The sequence below is a fragment of the Dendrobates tinctorius genome, unplaced genomic scaffold, assembly GCF_039654945.1.
Source record: "Dendrobates tinctorius isolate UK_male_01 unplaced genomic scaffold, ASM3965494v1 ptg000020l, whole genome shotgun sequence".
NCBI classification, from domain to species: domain Eukaryota; kingdom Metazoa; phylum Chordata; class Amphibia; order Anura; family Dendrobatidae; genus Dendrobates; species Dendrobates tinctorius.
This window is the reverse complement of record NW_027361688.1, coordinates 56,773,901-56,793,653: the sequence shown is the minus strand read 5'-3', so window position 1 is coordinate 56,793,653 and position 19,753 is coordinate 56,773,901. Positions and strand designations below refer to the sequence as shown.

Genomic DNA, 19,753 nt, shown 5'->3' with positions numbered 1-19,753 from the left:
ATTGCAAACGGAGGCGAGTATGCAGTCCAAGACGCGGCCCCTGGCGGTTTCAGGATTCTTGGGAACGGTCGCCGAGGGAGTACTGTGGAGTCTCTGCGTCGCCCGCGCCTCCCGGGCCTCTCCACTTCCTTCTTTCTTCGGCGTTCGGCAGGGGATCCAGGTCATAGGTAGGGAGGTGGCTGCGGCGACGCTGCAAGACCTCCACGCCGCCCCGCGCTAACAGGCGGCAGCCGCCATTAATTTAGTCCCCAGCTTCATTTCGGGCCTTCTCTGACGTCGCGGCCACGCCCCCCGCTCTCTCTCATAGGCGGGCTTTTCTCCCGCCCGTTCTAGGACCACCCACTGCCTCTCAGAGCCTGCGGTGGGCAGCGGGCGGTACCCTCTTTGGCTCAGCGGCTAGCTCCGCCCATCTTCGTTTGGAGGCGCGCATTTATCCTGGTTCCCTCAGGCTGCCGCCATTTTATCAGCCTGTCAGCCGGACACAGAGGGATTCCATGTTCTCTGCTGGGGCCCTGCATCTTCAGACGAGCAGTGTATCAGCACCTTTGGGGACACCGCATCGTGAGTAACACTGCAACTGCAGACTGACACCCTTCTCTGCCTTCTGTCCCCCAACTTTCCGGCATTCTTCAGGGTTCTTCTTTTCTCCTTCATTATGCCTAACTCTAAGGCTGAGCGTGGCCGTCTGCCTGCCCCCACGGGCACTCTAGTCCAGTTCTTTGCATGCTCCTCTTGCAATCGCAAACTTCCCTCAATGACCCCGTCCAGGAGCCACCTATTGCGCCACGTGAAAGCGAACCCCCCCATTCCTGGTTGGGCCTCGTCTCTTTCACAATCTGTGGCAGACTTCACCAGGGTTTCTCAGTCCCTAGTAGCCGTCCTTGATAAGTTGCCCCTGGACACTTCTGCAGGGTCCAGCAGGTCACAGGAAGCTCCATCTGAGCCAGCCAGCAGAAGCCGCAAAAGGCCCAGACAGGATCTCCGGCCGGGATCCCCTCCTGGCCTCACATCCCCACGTAGTCCTTCCCAGCAGTCGCCCTCCCGTGCCTCCTCACCCGAGTAAGGTGAAGCGTTCTCGGATGTGTCATCCGAAGGGATCTTAGAGCTGGACTCGGACCAGGACACGGACATGAAGGTTACGGTACAGAACCTCATTGCTGCGATTAACCACACCTTCGAAATCTCAGACTCCCCTGCGAAATACTCAGAACAAGAGGTTTCATTCAGACGGGCAGAAATACCTTCCAGGGTCTTCGCCTCCCACTCTTGAGTTTGGCAAGATCCTTACCAGGGAAAGAGAATATCCGACCAGGCGATTTCAAAGAGGGAAGCGCCTCGGCGTGCTGTACCCGTTTGCCAAAGAGCTCACCGACAACTGGTCCGCTTCCCCCTCGGTAGACGCACCCGTGTCCAGACTGTAACAACACGGTCCTCCCGATTTCAGGTGTGGCGTCACTAAAGGATTCTAATAATAGGATTATAGAATCTTTAGCAAAGTCAACATTCGAAGCAGCTGCAGCGGTGCTAAGCCCAGCCTTCGCTTCCTCTTGGGTAGTGAAGGCCATAGCCACTTGGGCAGAGGATCTCCGCAAGGGCATCCTAGATAAGGCCCAACCAGAGCAATTGGCCGAACTGGCCAACCAGATCTCCCATGCAGGGGATTATCTGCTCTCTGCCTCCTTGGATGCAGCGTCTTGCGCAGTTCAGGCGTCAAGCAATGTTGTGGCAATCCGACGTACAACTTGGCTCAAGGCTTGGCAGGCGGATTTGTCTTCAAAAAAAAAAAAAAAGTCTCTTACCAATCTGCCTTTTCAGGGAGCGCGTCTCTTCGGATCCCAGCTGGATCAGATTATTAAGGACGCCACTGGAGGCACGAGTTCCCTCCTCCCTCAGTCCAAGCCTCGCAGACCTCCGCTAAAACGTCAGTTTCGGCCCTTTCGGACTTTCCGCCGCTTCAATACGGCAGACAACTTCTCTAACCAACAGAGAACGCAGGCACGCCAGGATAAAAAAAAAAAAAAGGTGTCTTTTAGACCCACTCCCTCCTGGCGATCTCACTCCTCCCAGGGCAGATCCTCCAGGACGGTCGACATCAGCATGACCATCAACGAACCCCCGAGGGTTCTACCCAATTGGGAGGTCGACTTCTTTTCTTCAGAGACGTCTGGCTTGCTTCAGTACAGGACGCTTGGGTCAGGGAGGTTGTATCATCAGGATACAAGATAGAGTTCATGTCTCGTCCCCGGGATCATTTCTTCGAGTCCCAACCTCCAAGAGATCCTGCCTTAGTTCCGGGGTTCTTTGCGTCCATCGCCTCTCTCCTCACTTCAGGAGTGATCGTGCCTGTTCCTGAGTCAGAACGGTTCACAGGGTTTTACTCAAACCTGTTTGTGGTACCGAAAAAAGGGCGGTACAGTTCGCCCCATCTTGGACCTCAAGTTACTCAACAAGACAGTCCGACTGCGTCATTTCCGAATGGAGTCTCTTCGGTCGGTAATCGCTTCCATGGAGACGCAGGAGTTCTTGTGTTCAATAGACATTCAAGATGCCTATCTACATGTTCCCATATTCTCCGGCCATCAGAAATTCCTGCGTTTCGCCAGGAACATTACCAGTTCGTGGCACTGCCGTTCGGTCTCGCCACCGCACCCAGAGTATTTACGAAGATCATGGCAGCGTTGATGGCCTTGTTGAGAATCAAAGGTCTCGTTCTTTTTCCGTACCTCGACGACATTCTGATCAAAGCTCCATCCTTTCATCAAGCTCGCCAAAGTCTTACCATCGTCCTCGACACCTTGTCCAATTTCGGGTGGCTCTTCAACAAGAAGTAGTCCTGCCGTGTTCCGACACAACGTCTTGTGTTTCTGGGTCTATTGATCGACACTTGTCGATCGAAGGTTTTTCTCCCACAAGAAAAGATTTGCTCCCTGCAGCGGGATGTACGATCGGTGCAGATCTTACGACTTCCATCTCTCCGGACAACCATGAAAGTCCTGGGAAAGATGGTGGCGGTGACAGAGGCGGTTCCCTTTGCCCAATTTCACTCCAGACCTCTCCAACACGCCATACTGTCTCGGTGGAACAGGTCTGTTCTCTCCCTGGACCGCCCATTTCGTCTTTCATACCGGGTCAAGCACTCCATCAATGGTGGCTGACGTCTCCTCTCATCTCCCTAGGACGGTCATTCCTCCCCATTCACTGGCAGATTGTGACATCGGATGCCAGCCTCCTCGGCTGGGGGGCAGTGTTCCGCAATCACACTGTTCAGGGTCGATGGTCGACTCAGGAGTCAGCTCTGCCGATCAACGTCCTCGAGATACGAGCGATTTAGCTGTCTCTCGTTCACTGGGAGTGGCTTCTCAAGGGCCTGCCTATCCATATTCAGACAGACAATGCCACAGCGGTGGCATATGTCAACCGCCGGGGGGGGGGGGGACACGGAGTGTCTCAGCCCTGGCAGAAGTGTCCAAGATTCTTCATTGGGCAGAGATTTCAGTACCGGCAATATCCGCAGTGCATATTCCCGGCGTGGACAACTGGGCCGCCGATTTTCTCAGCCGCGAGGGTCTCACGGCGGGAGAGTGGTCCCTACATCCGGAGGTATTTCTTCAGCTTTGCAGTCGTTGGGGAACCCCGAACGTAGATCTGCTAGCTTCTCGCCTCAACAGGAAAGTCCCACAGTTTGTATCCAGGGCTCGAGATCCTCTCGCAGTAGGCGCCGACGCTCTGGCCATTCCTTGGTCGCAGTTCGAGCTCCCTTACTTGCTCCCTCCCCTGCCTCTCCTTCTCAGGCTGTTGAAGAAAATCAAGGCGGAAGGAATTCCAGTCATCCTCATCGCCCCGAATTGGCCCAGAAGGTCTTGGTTTGCAGTCATCGTCAACCTTCTCGCGGACCTCCCCTGGAAGCTTCCAGACAGGGCAGATCTGCTGTCTCAATGTCCAATTTGCCTCCCCAATTCTCGCCCGCTCAATTTAACATCGTGGTTGTTGAGACTGAGGTTTTGAAACGATCAGGCTTTTCGGATCGAGTTATTCATACCATGATCCAGCTCCTTAAACAAGCTGGACTTGGTCAGGGCGATGAAGGTCTACCTAGCTAGGACGACTCCTTTGCGGAAGACAGACTCTCTCATCATTCCGGATGGAGCGCGAAAGGTCAGCCGGCCTCCAAAGCTACTATTGCTCGCTGGGTCAGATTGGCAATTTTGGAGGCCTACCGGGTCAAACATCGAGTGGCCCCTCCGGGAATTAGAGCGCACTCTACCCGGGCAGTACGTCACAGAGCTTCCGCGCTGCAGCTTTGCAAAGCTGCAACCTGGTCATCGGTTCACACGTCTGTGAAATTCTACAAGGTCCACACCTACGCTTTGGCAGACGCCAGCCTAGGTAGAAGGATCCTGCAGGCTGCGGTAGGGAGTCCGCTGGCCTGATGGAAGTTTGTTTTTCCCACCCCAGGGACTGCTTTGGGACGTCCCATGGTCTCTGTGTCCCCCAATGAGGCGAAAGAGAAAACAGGATTTTTGGGTTGCTTACCGTAAAATCTGTTTCTTGGAGCCTTCATTGGGGGACACAGCACCCTCCCATGTTCTACAACTCCTGTTATTATGTTTGTTGGTTGTTTAGAGTTGAGTTGTTCTGTTTTCAATCTATTCTGTTACTTCTCCTACTGCTTTCTCACTAACTGAGGAATTTCCTGCCGGTCGGTGGGGTGTACACTGCGGAGGAGAAGCTACCCTTTTTTGTGCATAGTGTCAGCCTCCTAGTGGCAGCAGCATACACCCATGGTCTCTGTGTTCCCCAATGAAGGCTCTGAGAAACAGATTTTACAGTAAGCAACCTAAAAATCCTGTTTTTTACAATTCTGACCACTGTCCCTTTATGAGGTAATAACTGAAACGCTTCCATGGATCCCGGTGATTCTGACATTGTTTTCTCTAGACATATTGTACTTCATGTTAGTGGTAAAATTTCATTCAAATAACTTGCGTTTATTTGTGAAAAAAACGGAAATTTGGCGAAAATTTTGAAAATTTCGCAATTTTCCACCTTTGAATTTTTATGCCCTTAAATCACAGAGATACGGCACACAAAAAACTTAAGTAACATTTCCCACGTTTACTTTACATCAGCACAATTTTGGAACCAAAATTTTTTTTTGTTAGGAAGTTATAAGGGTTAAAATTTGACCAGCGATTTCTCATTTTTGCAACACCATTTTATTTTTACGGACCACATCACATTTGAAGCCACTTTGAGGGGTCTATATGACAGAAAATACCCAAAAGTGACACCATTCTAAAAACTGCACCCCTTAAGGTGCTCAAAACCACATTCAAGAAGTTTATTAACCCTTCAGGTGCGTCACAGGAATTTTTTGAATATTTAAAAAATGAACATAACTTTTCACAAAAAAAAAAAAAAATTCAGGTTCAATTTTTTTTATTTTACCAAGGGTAACAGGAGAAATTGGACTGCAAAAGTTATTGTGCAGTTTGTCCTGAGTACACTGATACCTGATATGTGGGGGGGGGGGGGGGCACTGTTTCGGCGCATGGCAGAGCTCACAAGGGAAGGAGCGCCGTTTGACTTTTTCAATGCAAAATTGGCTGGAATTCAGAACGGACGCCATGTCGCATTTGGAGAGCCCCTGATGTACCTAAACAGTGGAAATCCCCCACAAGTGAACCCATTTTGTTTGTGCATTTTGGAAACTAGACCCCACAAGGAACTTATCTAGTTATGTGGTGAGAACTTTGAACCCACAAGGGCTTCACAGAAGTTTATAACGTACAGCGGTACAATTAAAAAAGGGTTTTTTCACCCCCAATTTTTATTTTCCCAAGGGTAACAGGACCCTAAAAGTTATTGTGCAATTTGTCCTGAGTACACCGATACCCCATATGTGGGTGTAAATGACTATTTGGGCGCATGGCAGAGCTCAGAAGGGAAGCAGCGCCATTTGACTTTTTTGGCTGGAATTGAGATCTGACACCATGTCGCGATTGGAAAACCCCTGATGTGCCTAAACAGTGGAAACCCCCCACAAATGACACCATTTTGGAAACTCAACCCCCCCAAGGAACTTATCTAGATGTGTGGTGAGCAGTTTGAACCCCCCAGTGCTTCACAGAAGTTTATAACGCCCGGGCGTAAAAATAAAAAAAAAAAAAATCGTATTTTTTCAACAAACATGATCTTTTAGTCCCCATTTTTTTTACCAGGAGAAAATGGACACCAAAAGTTGTTTTGCAATTTGTCCTGAGTAGGCTGATACCCTATATGTGGGGGTAAAACACTGGGCGCATGGCAGAGTTTGGAAGGGAAGGAGCACCATTTGACTTTTTCAACGCAGAATTGGCTGGAATTGAGATCAGACGCCATGTTGCATTTGGAGAGCACCTGATGTACCCAAACAGTGGAAACCCCCCAATTCTAACTCCAACCCTAACCCCAACACACCCCTAACCCTAATCTCAGCCCTAACCCTAGCTCTAATGGGAAAATGGAAACACTTTTTAATGTTATTATTTTTCCCTAACTAAGGGGGTGATAACGGGGGGTTTGATTTACTATTTATGGCGGGTTTTTGTTTGGCAGCTGTCACACGCTAAAAGACGCTTTTTATTGTAAAAATAGTTTTTGCATCACCACATATCGAGAGCTATAATTTTTCCATATTTTGACCCACTGAGTCATGTGAGGTCTTATTTTTTGCGGGACGAGTTGATGCTTTTATTGGTATTATTTTCGGGCACGTGACATCTTTTGATCGCTTTTTCTTCCGATTTTTGGGATGCAGAATGAACAATAACCAGCGTTTCATGAATTTCTTTTGGGGGGGTGCCTTTACACTGTTCCGCATGCGGTAAAATTGATAAAGCGGTTTTATTCTCTGGGTCAGTACGGTTACAGTGATACCTCATTTAGGTTTTTTTTATGTTTTGGCACTTTTATGCAATGAAAACAATTTTATATAAAAAATAATTATTTTTGCATCGCTTTATTCTGCGAGCTATAACTTTATTTTTTCTCTTATGATGCTGTATTGCAGCTCGTTTTTTGCGGGACGAGATGACGTTTTCAGCGGTACCATGGATATTTATATGCGTCTTTTTGATCGCGCGTTACCGCTGAACAAAAAGTGCAATATGATAAATCATTTTTTGCTTCGTTTTTTTAAGGGGTTTGCTACGGACGCGGCAATGCCAAATATGTGTACTTTCATTGTTTATTTTTTTCTATTTCCAAAAAATAAGTTTATTAGGGAATATATATATATATATATATATATATATATATATATATATATATATACACATATATATACACACACACAGTGCCTACAAGTAGTATTCAACCCCCTGCAGATTTGGCAGGTTTGGCAGGTTTACACAACATTCGGAATTAACTTGGCATTGTGACATTTGGACTGTAGATCAGCCTGGAAGTGTGAAATGCACTGCAGCAAAAAAGAATGTTATTTCTTTTCACAATTTAAAAAAAAATTAAACAAAGTTTATTCAGAGGGTCATTTATTATTCAACCCCTCAAACCACCAGAATTCTGTTTGGTTCCCCTAAAGTATTAAGAAGTATTTCAGGCACAAAGAACAATGAGCTTCACATGTTTGGATTAATTATCTCTTTTTCCAGCCTTTTCTGACTATTTAAGACCCTCCCCAAACTTGTGAACAGCACTCATACATGGTCAACATGGGAAAGACAAAGGAGCATTCCAAGGCCATCAGAGACAAGATCGTGGAGGGTCACAAGGCTGGCAAGGGGTACAAAACCCTTTCCAAGGAGTTGGGCCTACCTGTCTCCACTGTTGGGAGCATCATCCGGAAGTGGAAGGCTTATGGAACTACTGTTAGCCTTCCACGGCCTGGACAGCCTTTGAAAGTTTCCTCCCGTGCCGAGGCCAGGCTTGTCCGAAGAGTCAAGGCTAACCCAAGGACAACAAGGAAGGAGCTCCAGGAAGATCTCATGGCAGTGGGGACATTGGTTTCAGTCAATACCATAAGTAACGTACTCCACCGCAATGGTCTCCGTTCCAGATGAGCCCGTAAGGTACCTTTACTTTCAAAGCGTCATGTCAAGGCTCGTCTACAGTTTGCTCATGATCACTTGGAGGACTCTGAGACAGACTGGTTCAAGGTTCTCTGGTCTGATGAGACCAAGATCGAGATCTTTGGTGCCAACCACACACGTGACGTTTAGAGACTGGATGGCACTGCATACGACCCCAAGAATACCATCCCTACAGTCAAGCATGGTGGTGGCAGCATCATGCTGTGGGGCTGTTTCTCAGCCAAGGGGCCTGGCCATCTGGTCCGCATCCATGGGAAGATGGATAGCATGGCCTACCTGGAGATTTTGGCCAAGAACCTCCGCTCCTCCATCAAGGATCTTAAGATGGGTCGTCATTTCATCTTTCAACAAGACAACGACCCAAAGCACACAGCCAAGAAAACCAAGGCCTGGTTCAAGAGGCAAAAAATCAAGGTGTTGGAGTGGCCTAGTCAGTCTCCTGACCTTAACCCAATTGAAAACTTGTGGAAGGAGCTCAAGATTAAAGTCCACATGAGACACCCAAAGAACCTAGATAACTTGGAGAAGATCTGCATGGAGGAGTGGGCCAAGATAACTCCAGAGACCTGTGCCGGTCTGATCAGGTCTTATAAAAGACGATTATTAGCTGTAACTGCAAACAAGGGTTATTCCACAAAATATTAAACCTAGGGGTTGAATAATAATTGACCCACACTTGTAGGTTTAAAATTTCTTAAAATTTAACTGAGCAACATAACTTTTTGGTTTGTAAGATTTATGCATCTGTTAATAAATCCTGCTCTTGTGTGAAGTTTGAAGGCTCTAACTTATTTGCATCTTATCAAACCTGCTAAATCTGCAGGGGGTTGAATACTACTTGTAGGCACTGTAATATATATATATATATATATATATATATATATATATATATATATATATATATATATATATATATATATATATTTTTTTTTTTTTTTTTTAATTTATTTAGCGATTTTTTTAACGTTATTTTTACACTTTTTTTTTTTACTTTATTACATTGTCCCAGGTGGGGACATAACTGTCATGTGACAGATCGCTTCAACGGATCCTAGCAATTCTAAGATTGTCTTGTCGTGACATATTGGGCTTCATGTTAGTGGTAAATTTAGGTCGATAATTTTTGCATTTGTGAAAAAAAAAAAAAAATGGAAATTTGGCGAAAATTTTCGCAATTTTCATATTTTGAATTTTTATTCTGTTAAACCAGAGAGGTATGTGACACAAAATAGTTACTAAACAACATTTCCCACATGTCTACTTTACATCAGCACAATTTTGGAAACTTTTTTTGTTAGGGAGTTAAGGGTTAAAAGTTGACCAGCGATTTCTCATTTTTACAACAAAATTTACAAAACCATTTTTTTTTTTTTTTTTTTTTTTTTTTTTTTTTTTTTTTAGGGACCACATCACATTTGAAGTCGCTTTGAGGGGTCTAATGTATATGGCAGAAAATACCCAAAAGTGACACCATTCTAAAAACTGCACCCCTCAAGCTACTCAAAACTACATTCAAGAAGATTATTAACCCTTCAGGTGCTTCACAGGAACTAAAGCAACGTGGAAGGAAAAAAAAATGGACGTTTTAATTTTTCCAACAAAAATTCTTTTAGCATCAAATTTTTTTCATTTTCACGTGGGTAACAGGATAAAATGGATCATAACATTTGTTGGGCAATTTCTGAGTACATCGATACCTCATATGTGGTCATAAATCACTGTTTAGGTGCATGGCAGGGCTCAGAGGGAAGGCGCACCATTTGACTTTTTGAATGGAAAATATGCTGGAATATTTAGCGTTTGCCATGTCGCGGTTGGAGAGCCCCTGTGTGCCTAAACATTGGAGCTCCCCCACAAGTGACCCCATTTTGGAAACTAGACCCTCCAAGGAACTTATCTAGATGTGTACTGAGCACTCTGAACCCCCAAGTGCTTCACAGAAGTTTATAACGCAGAACCGTGGAAATATTTTTTTTTCCCTCAAAAAATGATTTTTAGCCCGCTATTTTTTATTTTCACAAGGGTAATAAGATAAATTGGACCCCAAAAGTTGTTGTCCAGTTTGCTGTGTACATGTATTCCCTTAAAAAAACCTTTATTGATAATATAGATTAAAAAACACCTATTCCCGTGAAAAGAATATTGGATACAATATGATATGCTCTTTTCCTATACAAAGGGTTTTTTCTGCATTCTTTATTTCCCTTCCTTCATCCCCTTTCTATTTGAACATTGTTTTCCCACCTTTTCATCTAGGGTGAGATAGGGTGAGTCGACGTTGAGTGGGGGCGCCAAACAATTGTATCTTTTAGGGTGCCAACCTTCACGGTAAGGAAGGTGTGCAGATAGGTTATTGTAGTCCTTTGGAAGGGCTTTATTTTTATGGTCTATTTTGATATTTTTGTGGACTTTGTTCCATTCTTTTCACGGGAATAGGTGTTTTTTAATCTAGATGATCAATAAAGGTCTTTTTAAAGGAATACATGTAGACAAAAAATTATGGTTATATTCCTTTGATTATTTAATGAGTAATTGTTGTCCAGTTTGTCCTGAGTACGCTGGTACCCCACATGTGGGGGGGAGACCACTGTTTGGGCACACGTTGGGGTTCGGAAGGGAAGTAGTGACATTTTGAAATGTCGACTTGATGGAATGGTCTGCGGGCGTCATGTTACGTTTGCAGAGCCCCTGATGTACCTAAACAGTGGAAACCCCCCCACAAGTGACCCCATTTTGGAAACTAGACCCCCCAAGGAACTAATCTAGATGTGTGGTGAGCACGTTCAACCCCCAAGTGCTTCACAAAAGCTTATAACGCAGAGCAGTGAAAATAATTTTTTCCCGCAAAATTTTTTTAGCCCCCAATTTTTAATTTTCCCAAGGGTAACAGGAGAAATTAGACCCCCAAAGTTCTTGTGCAATTTTTCCTGAGCACACTGATACCCCATATGTTGGGGTAAACCACTGTTTGGGCACACGTCGGGGCTCAGAATGGAGGCAGCACTGTTCGACTTTTTGAATGCAAAATTGGCTGGAATAAATGGTGGCGCCATGTCGTGTTTGGAGACCCCCTGATGTGCCTAAACAGTGGAAACCCCTCAATTCTATCTCCAACCCTAACCCCAACACACCCCTAATCATAACCCCAACACACCCCTAACACAAATACCAACACTAACCCTAATCACAAACCTAACTCTAATCCCAACTCCAACCAACCCCTAACCGTAGCCCTAACCCTAGCCCTATTTCTAACCCTAAATGAAAAATAAAAATATTCTATTTGTCCCTATTTTGATCACTGTGAGAGTTTATCACAGTGATCAAAATAAAAATATAATCTGCTGGCGGGAAATGCCGGCGGGCGCACTGAATCTTCCAAGATGGCGGCGCCCATGGACCGGGACGGCCAGGGGGGTTAGTGAGTATCGTGAGGGGGGATATCGGAGGGAAGGGGGAGGGGGGCAGATTGTGACAGCGGCTGCCGATCGCCGCCGTCAGTCGGCGGGGGGGGGGGGTATGTGTGTTAACTTAGTGTCTCCAGCCATGTCCGATGCTATTTCACCATCGGCCATGGCTGGATAGTAATATTTCATCAATTTTCATTGATGAAATATTACTATCGCTCTGATTGTTAAAAGTGAAACAGCCAATCAGAGCGATCGTAGCCACGCCCCCTGTGGTGAAGAACAAAGCCCCCTGTATCTGCGGGTCGGGTGACCTTTCAGTGACTCCGGTCACCCGACCCGCAGGGGGGCTTTAAAGTCATGACGCCACATAGGCGTCATGAAAACTGGTGCCAATGTGGCGTCATTGGTCGGGAAGGGGTTAACAAGTGAAATGCATGCTCAATTGGGTTGAGATCAGGTGACTGACTTGGCCATTCAAGAATATTCCACTTCTTTGCTTTAATAAACTCCTGGGTTGCTTTGGCTTTATGTTTTGGGTCATTGTCCATCTGTAGTATGAAACGACGACCAATCAGTTTGGCTGCATTTGAGCACACAGTATGGCTCTGAATACCTCAGAATTCATTCGGCTGCTTCTGTCCTGTGTCACATCAATAAACACTAGTGACCCAGTGCCACTGGCAGTCATGCATGCCCAAGCCATCACACTGCCTCCGCCGTGTTTTACAGATGATGTGGTATGCTTTGTATCATGAGCTGTACCACGCCTTCGCCATACTTTTCTCTTTCCATCATTCTGGTAGAGGTTGATCTTGGTTTCATCTGTCCAAAGAATGTTCTTCCAGAACTGTGCTGGCTTTTTTAGATGTTATTTAGTAAAGTTCAGTCTAGCCTTTTGATTCTTGATGCTTATGAGTGGCTTGCACCGTGCAGTGAACCCTCTGTATTTACTTTCATGCAGTCTTCTCTTTATGGTAGATTTGGATATTGATACGCCTACCTCCTGGAGAGTGTTGTTCACTTGGTTGGCTGTTGTGAAGGGGTTTCTCTTCACCATGGAGATTATTCTGCGATCATCCACCACTGTTGTCTTCCGTGGGCGCCCAGGTCTTTTTGCATTGATGAGTTCACCAGTGCTTTCTTTCTTTCTCAGGATGTACCAAACTGTAGATTTGGCCACTCCTAATGTTGTAGCAATTTCTCGGATGGGTTTTTTCTGTTTTTGCAGCTTAAGGATGGCTTGTTTCACCTGCATGGAGAGCTCCTTTGACCGCTGTTTCCTTCACAGCAAAACCTTCCAAATGCAAGCACCACACCTCAAATCAACTTCAGGCCTTTTATCTGCTTAATTGAGAATGACATAACGAAGGGATTGCCCACACCTGTCCATGAAATAGCCTTGGAGTCAATTGTCCAATTACTTTTGGTCCCTTTAAAAACAGGGTGGCACATGTTAAGGAGCTGAAACTCCTAAACCCTTCATCCAATTTTAATGTGGATACCCTCAAATGAAAGCTGAAAGTCTGAACTTCAACTGCATCTGAATTGTTTTGTTTAAAATTCATTGTGGTAATGTCTAGAACCAAAATTAGAAAAATGTTGTCTCTGGCCAAATATATATGGACCTAACTGTATATCAGTAATGTGCATGAGGTTAAATACTCGGTATATGCAGCCAAACAACCACATTTCACTTAATGTAGAATATCCCCAGCAACCAGTCAATCTCAATGACTTATTAGCATTACAAGTATTCTAATACATGTGTTTGAAACAAAGGAAATCTGTTACAAAGTTTTTGCTACTCCATCTGAGAGCAGCATGATATAGAGACAGAGACCCTGATTCCAGCGATGTATGACTCACTGGGCGGGCCCTGCTTGCTGCAGTTTTGATAAAAACATGGTTTATGTGATGCAGATCTAGCAGTTCTCTGAATACTGAGCCCAGTAGAACCCCACCCACACCTATGGCAGACTTCTGCGTACACTCCGCATAGGCAGAAAGCTGCCAGTGAGGGGTTGTGGGTGGTGTTATACAGGGCTCTGTATAATCACGCCCACACCAGTGGGTTAACAGCTTTCTGCCTATGCACAGTATACACAGAAACATGCCAATCAGCAGTGGAGGCGCGATTGGACTACCTGGCAGTATGCCAAGTAGTCCTCTAGTGATAAAATCACTGTCTTGGGCATAAATTAGGGTCTCTGCCCCTAACAAGACTGGTTTATTTGCTTTGAAGCAATGTTAGATTGCCTGTGTAATCCTGATATGAAGTGGAGTCCAGCTATAGCATTAAATGGTATTGTTAGGCGTTTAGTCGATAATGTACTCGATATATAGGGAATAATGTTCGATTCTTGGAAACCCCCTTTAAGTTGTCGGTCAAAATAAATATATGTAAATGCAGGTCTTTGGTGTTCTGTTTGGAATCAGCACTATTTCCAATATTCCACCCATTGATTATTCTTATCAGGTATACAGTTATCCCTTTACGTTGCAATACGGACAATTCTAACACAAAATCCCTACTATATTGGGGTACTAGGCTACGATGTAGTGAAGTCCCTAGGTGCAGAGTCAGGAACATTATTAAAGGGGAACGATGTTTATTTTTTATGTCATCAATCAATAGTCCACATGAAAACTTTGTAATATATATTATCAGAGACATTTATGAATTGTGAGAATAATCAGTCCAGGAGAACGTCGCACATTCCTCTAATAAGAGGTGATAAAGTTTCTTATACTCATGTCTACTACAGATTTGTAAAATAAAACTGTAAATGATGGCTACTCGCTACTCATTTTGATGATAAAAATTGATAACTAATGACATTATCCATATGTACTTACACATTGATAAAACTCCCGGTAGCGGCCTCTGCCGGGTTTGTCCCGTCTGTAAACTTTAGAAATCTGGTAGCGTTTTATGTGACCGATCTTATTCATGGCCAAAAATCGGGCAAAGGGAACCTTGTTTAAATAGGGTCAAGGTAATGACATGTGTACGGACGTACAGCGGCGCCAAGGTAGGGTCGGCACCATCACACATACACAAAAAATAGTCAACCAGGCAAACATTTGTTGTTTTTTTTAAACACTTCTCATTGGACAATGCAAATACAATACTGTCATGTCACACTGCCCACACAATCTCCCTTTGTAAGTACACACTGATTTTTGGTTCACTTTGTATCATGAAGGCGCTAAACTGCAGTACCCAAGAGCATCCACTGGGTGGCGTGTACGAGCTGTGCTGTTCAGCTAGGTATAAGGTTTATATCTGGCTGCTGAAAGCTGAGAACAGCCGATCGTTGGGAAGGGGGGGGGTAGTCAAGTATACAACCAATCTGATATTTATGACTTATCCCAAGCAAAGGTCATCAATATATTAATAGTCATGGATAACCCATTTAAAGTGAAAGCTGTAAGGATTCCCTCACCCCGATATGATCAATTACAATAATAAAGTTAAAGGAAGTAATTGCTATCTAACATTCTCCCAATTCACTTTCCATACAGTCTCACATGCAATTCTCTGCCATAAAACTGGTGCGACGTTAGCCCTCTAATTAAATGAGTCCATTGAAAGCAGATGTACAATTGTAAGCTCAGATGATAATGCGCGCTACAGCAAAGCTGGGTAAGACAGGGTTAAATCCTAGCACTGCAGGTCTTGGCTGGATGCACCTGGCTAGCTTTGAGTAGGGGGGTGTCAGTCTGCTGGATAAAGCAGAGTGGAGTGTGCTGCTGGTGAGTGACCAGCCAAAATGTGAGCAGTAGATGGGAGAGACAGATACCAGGGTGTCTCTCTGAATGAGCACTGCATGGGTCAGCTGAGAGCTGCTGGAGCTCGGGCTGAAGGGGATCCTGAGACTGGTGGGATCGTGCCTCCTCTGTGTCTGGGAGAAAAAGACTAATCTTTGGGGATGAGCCCAAACGAAATAAACAATATGTGCCCTGCTAAATGACCCGTTTATGTGCTGTGATATCTTTGAGCCCAATAGAGGCTGTTTTTGGTTTTGAATCACCTGGAGTTTTATGAAAGCAATAAAACTGAACCAGTTTGGACCAAACCACATTGCCTGTGTGAACGCTGCCTAATGCGTAGGTAGCTGAGAGTGTGAATCCCAACAATGTCAGTGCCTACAAGCAGCTGCTTTTAATGTAATGTGGTTGCTGACCTGCTCCTTAGCTCAGACCCTAGTGTAGACCTGTGATCAGCGACTACCGCTCATCTACACGGACTACAGAGACGGAGGCAGTCAGACACACCACCTGTCTCCTCACTGCTTCAGGTTGTTTTCTCACCCACCACCCCATCATAAGCTGAGCTGCTACTTCTGATTAGCTGCTATGTACATAAATCCAAGCAGTTGACTGAGAATCCAGCAGCGAGTTTCTTCTGACAGCATCGTTCATAACTCTTGTCTCTATTTTTCTGAGCTCCTCAGAGCTGACTTTATGAAAGCGGAGCTCAAATTTGTGGTCATAGATCAAACAGGAGCTAAAAAGAATAAAGATGAGAGTTATATTCTCCTCTTTCAGAACAAGCTCACTGATGGATTCTAGGTTACCTCATTCTGCAGCCAGCAATAGCAAGTGAGTCAGAGAGGCTACAGAAGGATAGACCATCACTGTTAGACCACTGGGGGGGAGGATTTACCCTCTGATGAGCCACAAACTATCATGCCAATAAAGTGGCCAGAAAATTAGTGCGCCCCCATCAGTGCATCACTGTTAATGATGCAAAAACGCCTTTCAAATTCTTCCACTTTATACTGGATTGTCCGCAGCCTAATGATTAATAGAGGTTTATAGCAAAGGATACAGTCAGATCATAGCGCAGGGACAGCTGCTCCCCTCCTTGATCCTTCAGGTCATAGATGAGTTTGGAGTCTTCTCCGTATTTCCCAATTAGCGTTTCCTGAAACAGGATTGTCATGCCGGTTAGTCACCGCAAGAAATCTACCAAGAGACATCCAGTGAGCGGGTCAAATGAAAGCGTGAGAAAAAAAAAATTGGCTTGAAAAACCGTCCGAGACCTTGAGATCGTGCGCCATTATCCTGACACGGACAGCTGACACCAAAGGCTAGAAGCCTCACAACTCAGGAATATACACGGCCCTTGTGAAAGGCGAAAAGGGATCGTGTCAGGCTCCGTCCCAACCAAGGCTTAGAGAGAATCAATCATTAGAAAAAAAAAAAAAAATTAAATAAATGTATTTTTTGTTTTAAAAATACATGATTATATATTCCCTTTAAAAGGTCACATTAAGTTGTAGCCCTCCATACAATATATGCTCAGCCCATGAAGTGTGTGACTCGAACCCTCTTGTGATTAGGAACGTACAGTACGTCTTAATCTCTGAATTCAGGTTTTCCATTCTGCATGTGAGTAAAATCCAGCACCAAGCAATGCAGTCTGCCCTTACTAAAATGTATGCAAGAATGGGTAGTTTTAAAAGGGAATGTGTCAGCAGGGTTTCACCATGCAATCGTTGGGCAAGAGAGCCTGATTCCTGCAATGTGTCACTTTCTGGACTGCTTGGTGTAGTTTTGATAGAATCCTTGTTTGTCTTATGTACATGTGGCAGAGCCAAGCGTTTTGGGCTGTGTATAACCCCGCCCACAACCCTGATTGGCAGCTGCCAATCAGTGGTGGGGTTATACAGATTAGCCTGACTGCTGTGCACCAGAGATGTAGTCCTGTAGAGCAGGGTTCCCCAACTCCAGTCCTCAAGGCCCACCAACAGATCATGCTTTCAGGATTTCCTTAAGGTACTGTCACACTTAGTGATGCACCAGCGATCCCGACCAGCGATATGACGCGGTCAGGATCGCTGGTACATCGCTAAGTGGTCGCTAGTGAGCTGCCGCACAGGCAGATCTCACCAGCGACATCGCAGGGGACAGGGGTCGCTACTTACCTGTCAGACGAGGCGATCCTGACGTCCTCCCTCCCGCGTCCACGCTCGTCTCCACAGCAGAAAGCTGACGACGAGAAATGGAGCCAGCCGATCTCGCGCGATCAGCGATAATCAGCGGGGGAGCCGGTCGGAGGTAAGTATCACACATAGCGATATCGCTTAGTGTGACAGGCCCTTTAGCATTGCTCAGGTGATAATTGCTTCACCTGTGCAATACAAAGGAAATCCTGAAAACATGACCTGTTGCTGGGCCTTGAGGACTGGAGTTGGGGTACCTGCTGTAGAATATGGTTGAGGGAATCTGATGTGGAGAAACCTGACCACAGGGAGCCCGGACCTCCACCTTTAGAATGAACTAGAATGGAGACTGCGAGTCCGGCCTCTCCTCCAGCACCAATGTCTGACCTCACAAATGCTCTTCTGGATGACTGGCCAAAAATTCCCATAGACACCTCCGAAATCTTGAAGAAACCATTCCCAGAAGAGCAGAAGCTGTTGTAGCTTCAATGTGGAGACCAAATGGTTAGGGCCCATCCTGATTGGGTGCACCTCGTCACGGTGGGATTGGTCTCCCGCTCTTGGTCTCCACGTTACTTACATGTACTATTACTACTTCCTCACTGCAGGGTATTCGCTTGCTTTGTCTTTATCGTAGGCTTTGTCTGCTAATAGCCACAGTGTGAACAAGAGCCTACACACGGCACTTCCACCAACACACGCACTGGCCCATTTTTTCACATTCGTGATTTGGATTTGGTTGGGATGTGATAACAGCTCCTGGAGGAGTAATGTGACCCCGCACTTTAGTCCCAGTAGCGTATGTTTTTTAACTTGTCCTGTGCTTGAAAGACATCGGGGTTCTGACGTCCGGGCAGATTTTGGAAGAAGCGATCATTGAAGAGTGCGTAAATGTGGAGACTATGATTCATTATTCATCAAGCTCTCACTTTGGGTAAGTTGTGATCACGCCGTGCCCTTGGACTCATTCTGGATAATTATCTGTGTAATTTACTGGGCTCCGTCTCTGGGGGATGTGCCTGGTGCCTGAGCTTGTAATACATTATTCATTCTGGCTTTTTTTGTTGACTACATGCTGGCTTGTTGGCGTGTGCCAGATATTTATGCCCGTCATTCCAAGCTTGGCCTAGTAACCCTCCAAAAGTAATTACACAGAAAGAATATAAGTCTCATTGCGCTCTGCACATGGTGCAATATGCCGTCTCAGCAGACCATCTCCTTCCTTTGCCAAGCTTTGATCAAGAGTGTAAGGCTCTGTTCACATCTGCCTTCAGCAGTTCCTGAAGGAGGTTTTCCAAGATTTGGGAAGAATTTCTTTCTTCAATGCTTTTCATATTGCACAGCACATTAGTCCTGACAGTTCTCTTTTTAACATTTCGACACACAGCCCTCACCTCCATTTATATCCTTCTGACTTTGCAAGGGGTGTTCTTTGGTCTACACAAACCATAGCACGAGAGACATATTGGTTGTGAGAAAAGCAGCCAGCCCTTTTTTAAGAGCTGTCATAGTGTCTGCCATTACTACCTCTTGTGGTCGGCATTCCGCAGTATGACTGCTCTAACTGTAAAGAACCCTTTCCTAGTTAGCTGCTGGAATCGCCACATGTAAGGAGTGCCCCCTGGTCCTTTAGATGGAATAAGCCATGTGCCCGTCCTTTGTATTCACCACACATGTATCTATGAGAGGCTTCCATCCCTTGTAATAATCTAGTTGCTGCCTTTGAACTGACTATAACTTCTGAATATCCTTTTTAAGATGTGAAGCCCCAAGCTGGATCCCATATTCTAGATGTGGCCTCACCAGTGATCTATAGGGGGGTAACAATACGTCAGGATCGTGGGATTTTATCTTTTTATACACCCTAAAATCTTGAATGCTTTTGCGGCTGCTGTCTGACATTGAGTACTTGCAACCTGAATACTCAAGTAAGTCCTTCTTCTGTTGTGACTTATTTCAAGCAAATCGATAGCGGACTGAGGACAGAGAACCCCACTGATCTGCTGAGTATTTCATTTTATCAAATTAAAAAAAGTGCAAGTCCTCTTTCAGACGAGTCTTGTCCTCCATCTTTACTCTGCACAACAATTCTCCCCACATGTCCCCGACACCAGTGTCCGTGGGGTCCCAGCAGGCTTCTCCTTGCCTCCACGCAGCAGTACATGCTGTCATTTTGTGCAGTGTTGGGAGAGATGACAAGAGCGGCTTGTAGACGTTCATTGCCCGTGCCCGAGCATACAGAACACTTAGTGCATGTCTGATTAGTGATGACAGACACAAGCATGCCCGATCCTGCAGTCTC

General features: G+C 45.5%; 1 protein-coding gene across 5 annotated transcripts in view; it reads right to left on the bottom strand.

The window, feature by feature from the left end:
• The window catches only part of LOC141083684 (histidine--tRNA ligase, cytoplasmic-like), a 78,748-nt gene that overhangs the window by 41,512 nt on the left and 17,483 nt on the right, over positions 1 to 19,753 (bottom strand). For all 5 annotated transcript variants that reach the window (XR_012230790.1, XR_012230791.1, XM_073568078.1 and 2 more), the window contains exons 5-6: positions 16,335 to 16,430; positions 14,357 to 14,476 (exon numbers count right to left, since the gene is read on the bottom strand). Coding sequence is in view for 3 of the 5 variants with exons in the window: in XM_073568078.1 (XP_073424179.1) it covers positions 14,357 to 14,476; positions 16,335 to 16,430 (216 nt within the window). In the remaining 2 variants the exon portion in view is untranslated. The remainder of the gene's footprint in view (positions 1 to 14,356; positions 14,477 to 16,334; positions 16,431 to 19,753) is intronic.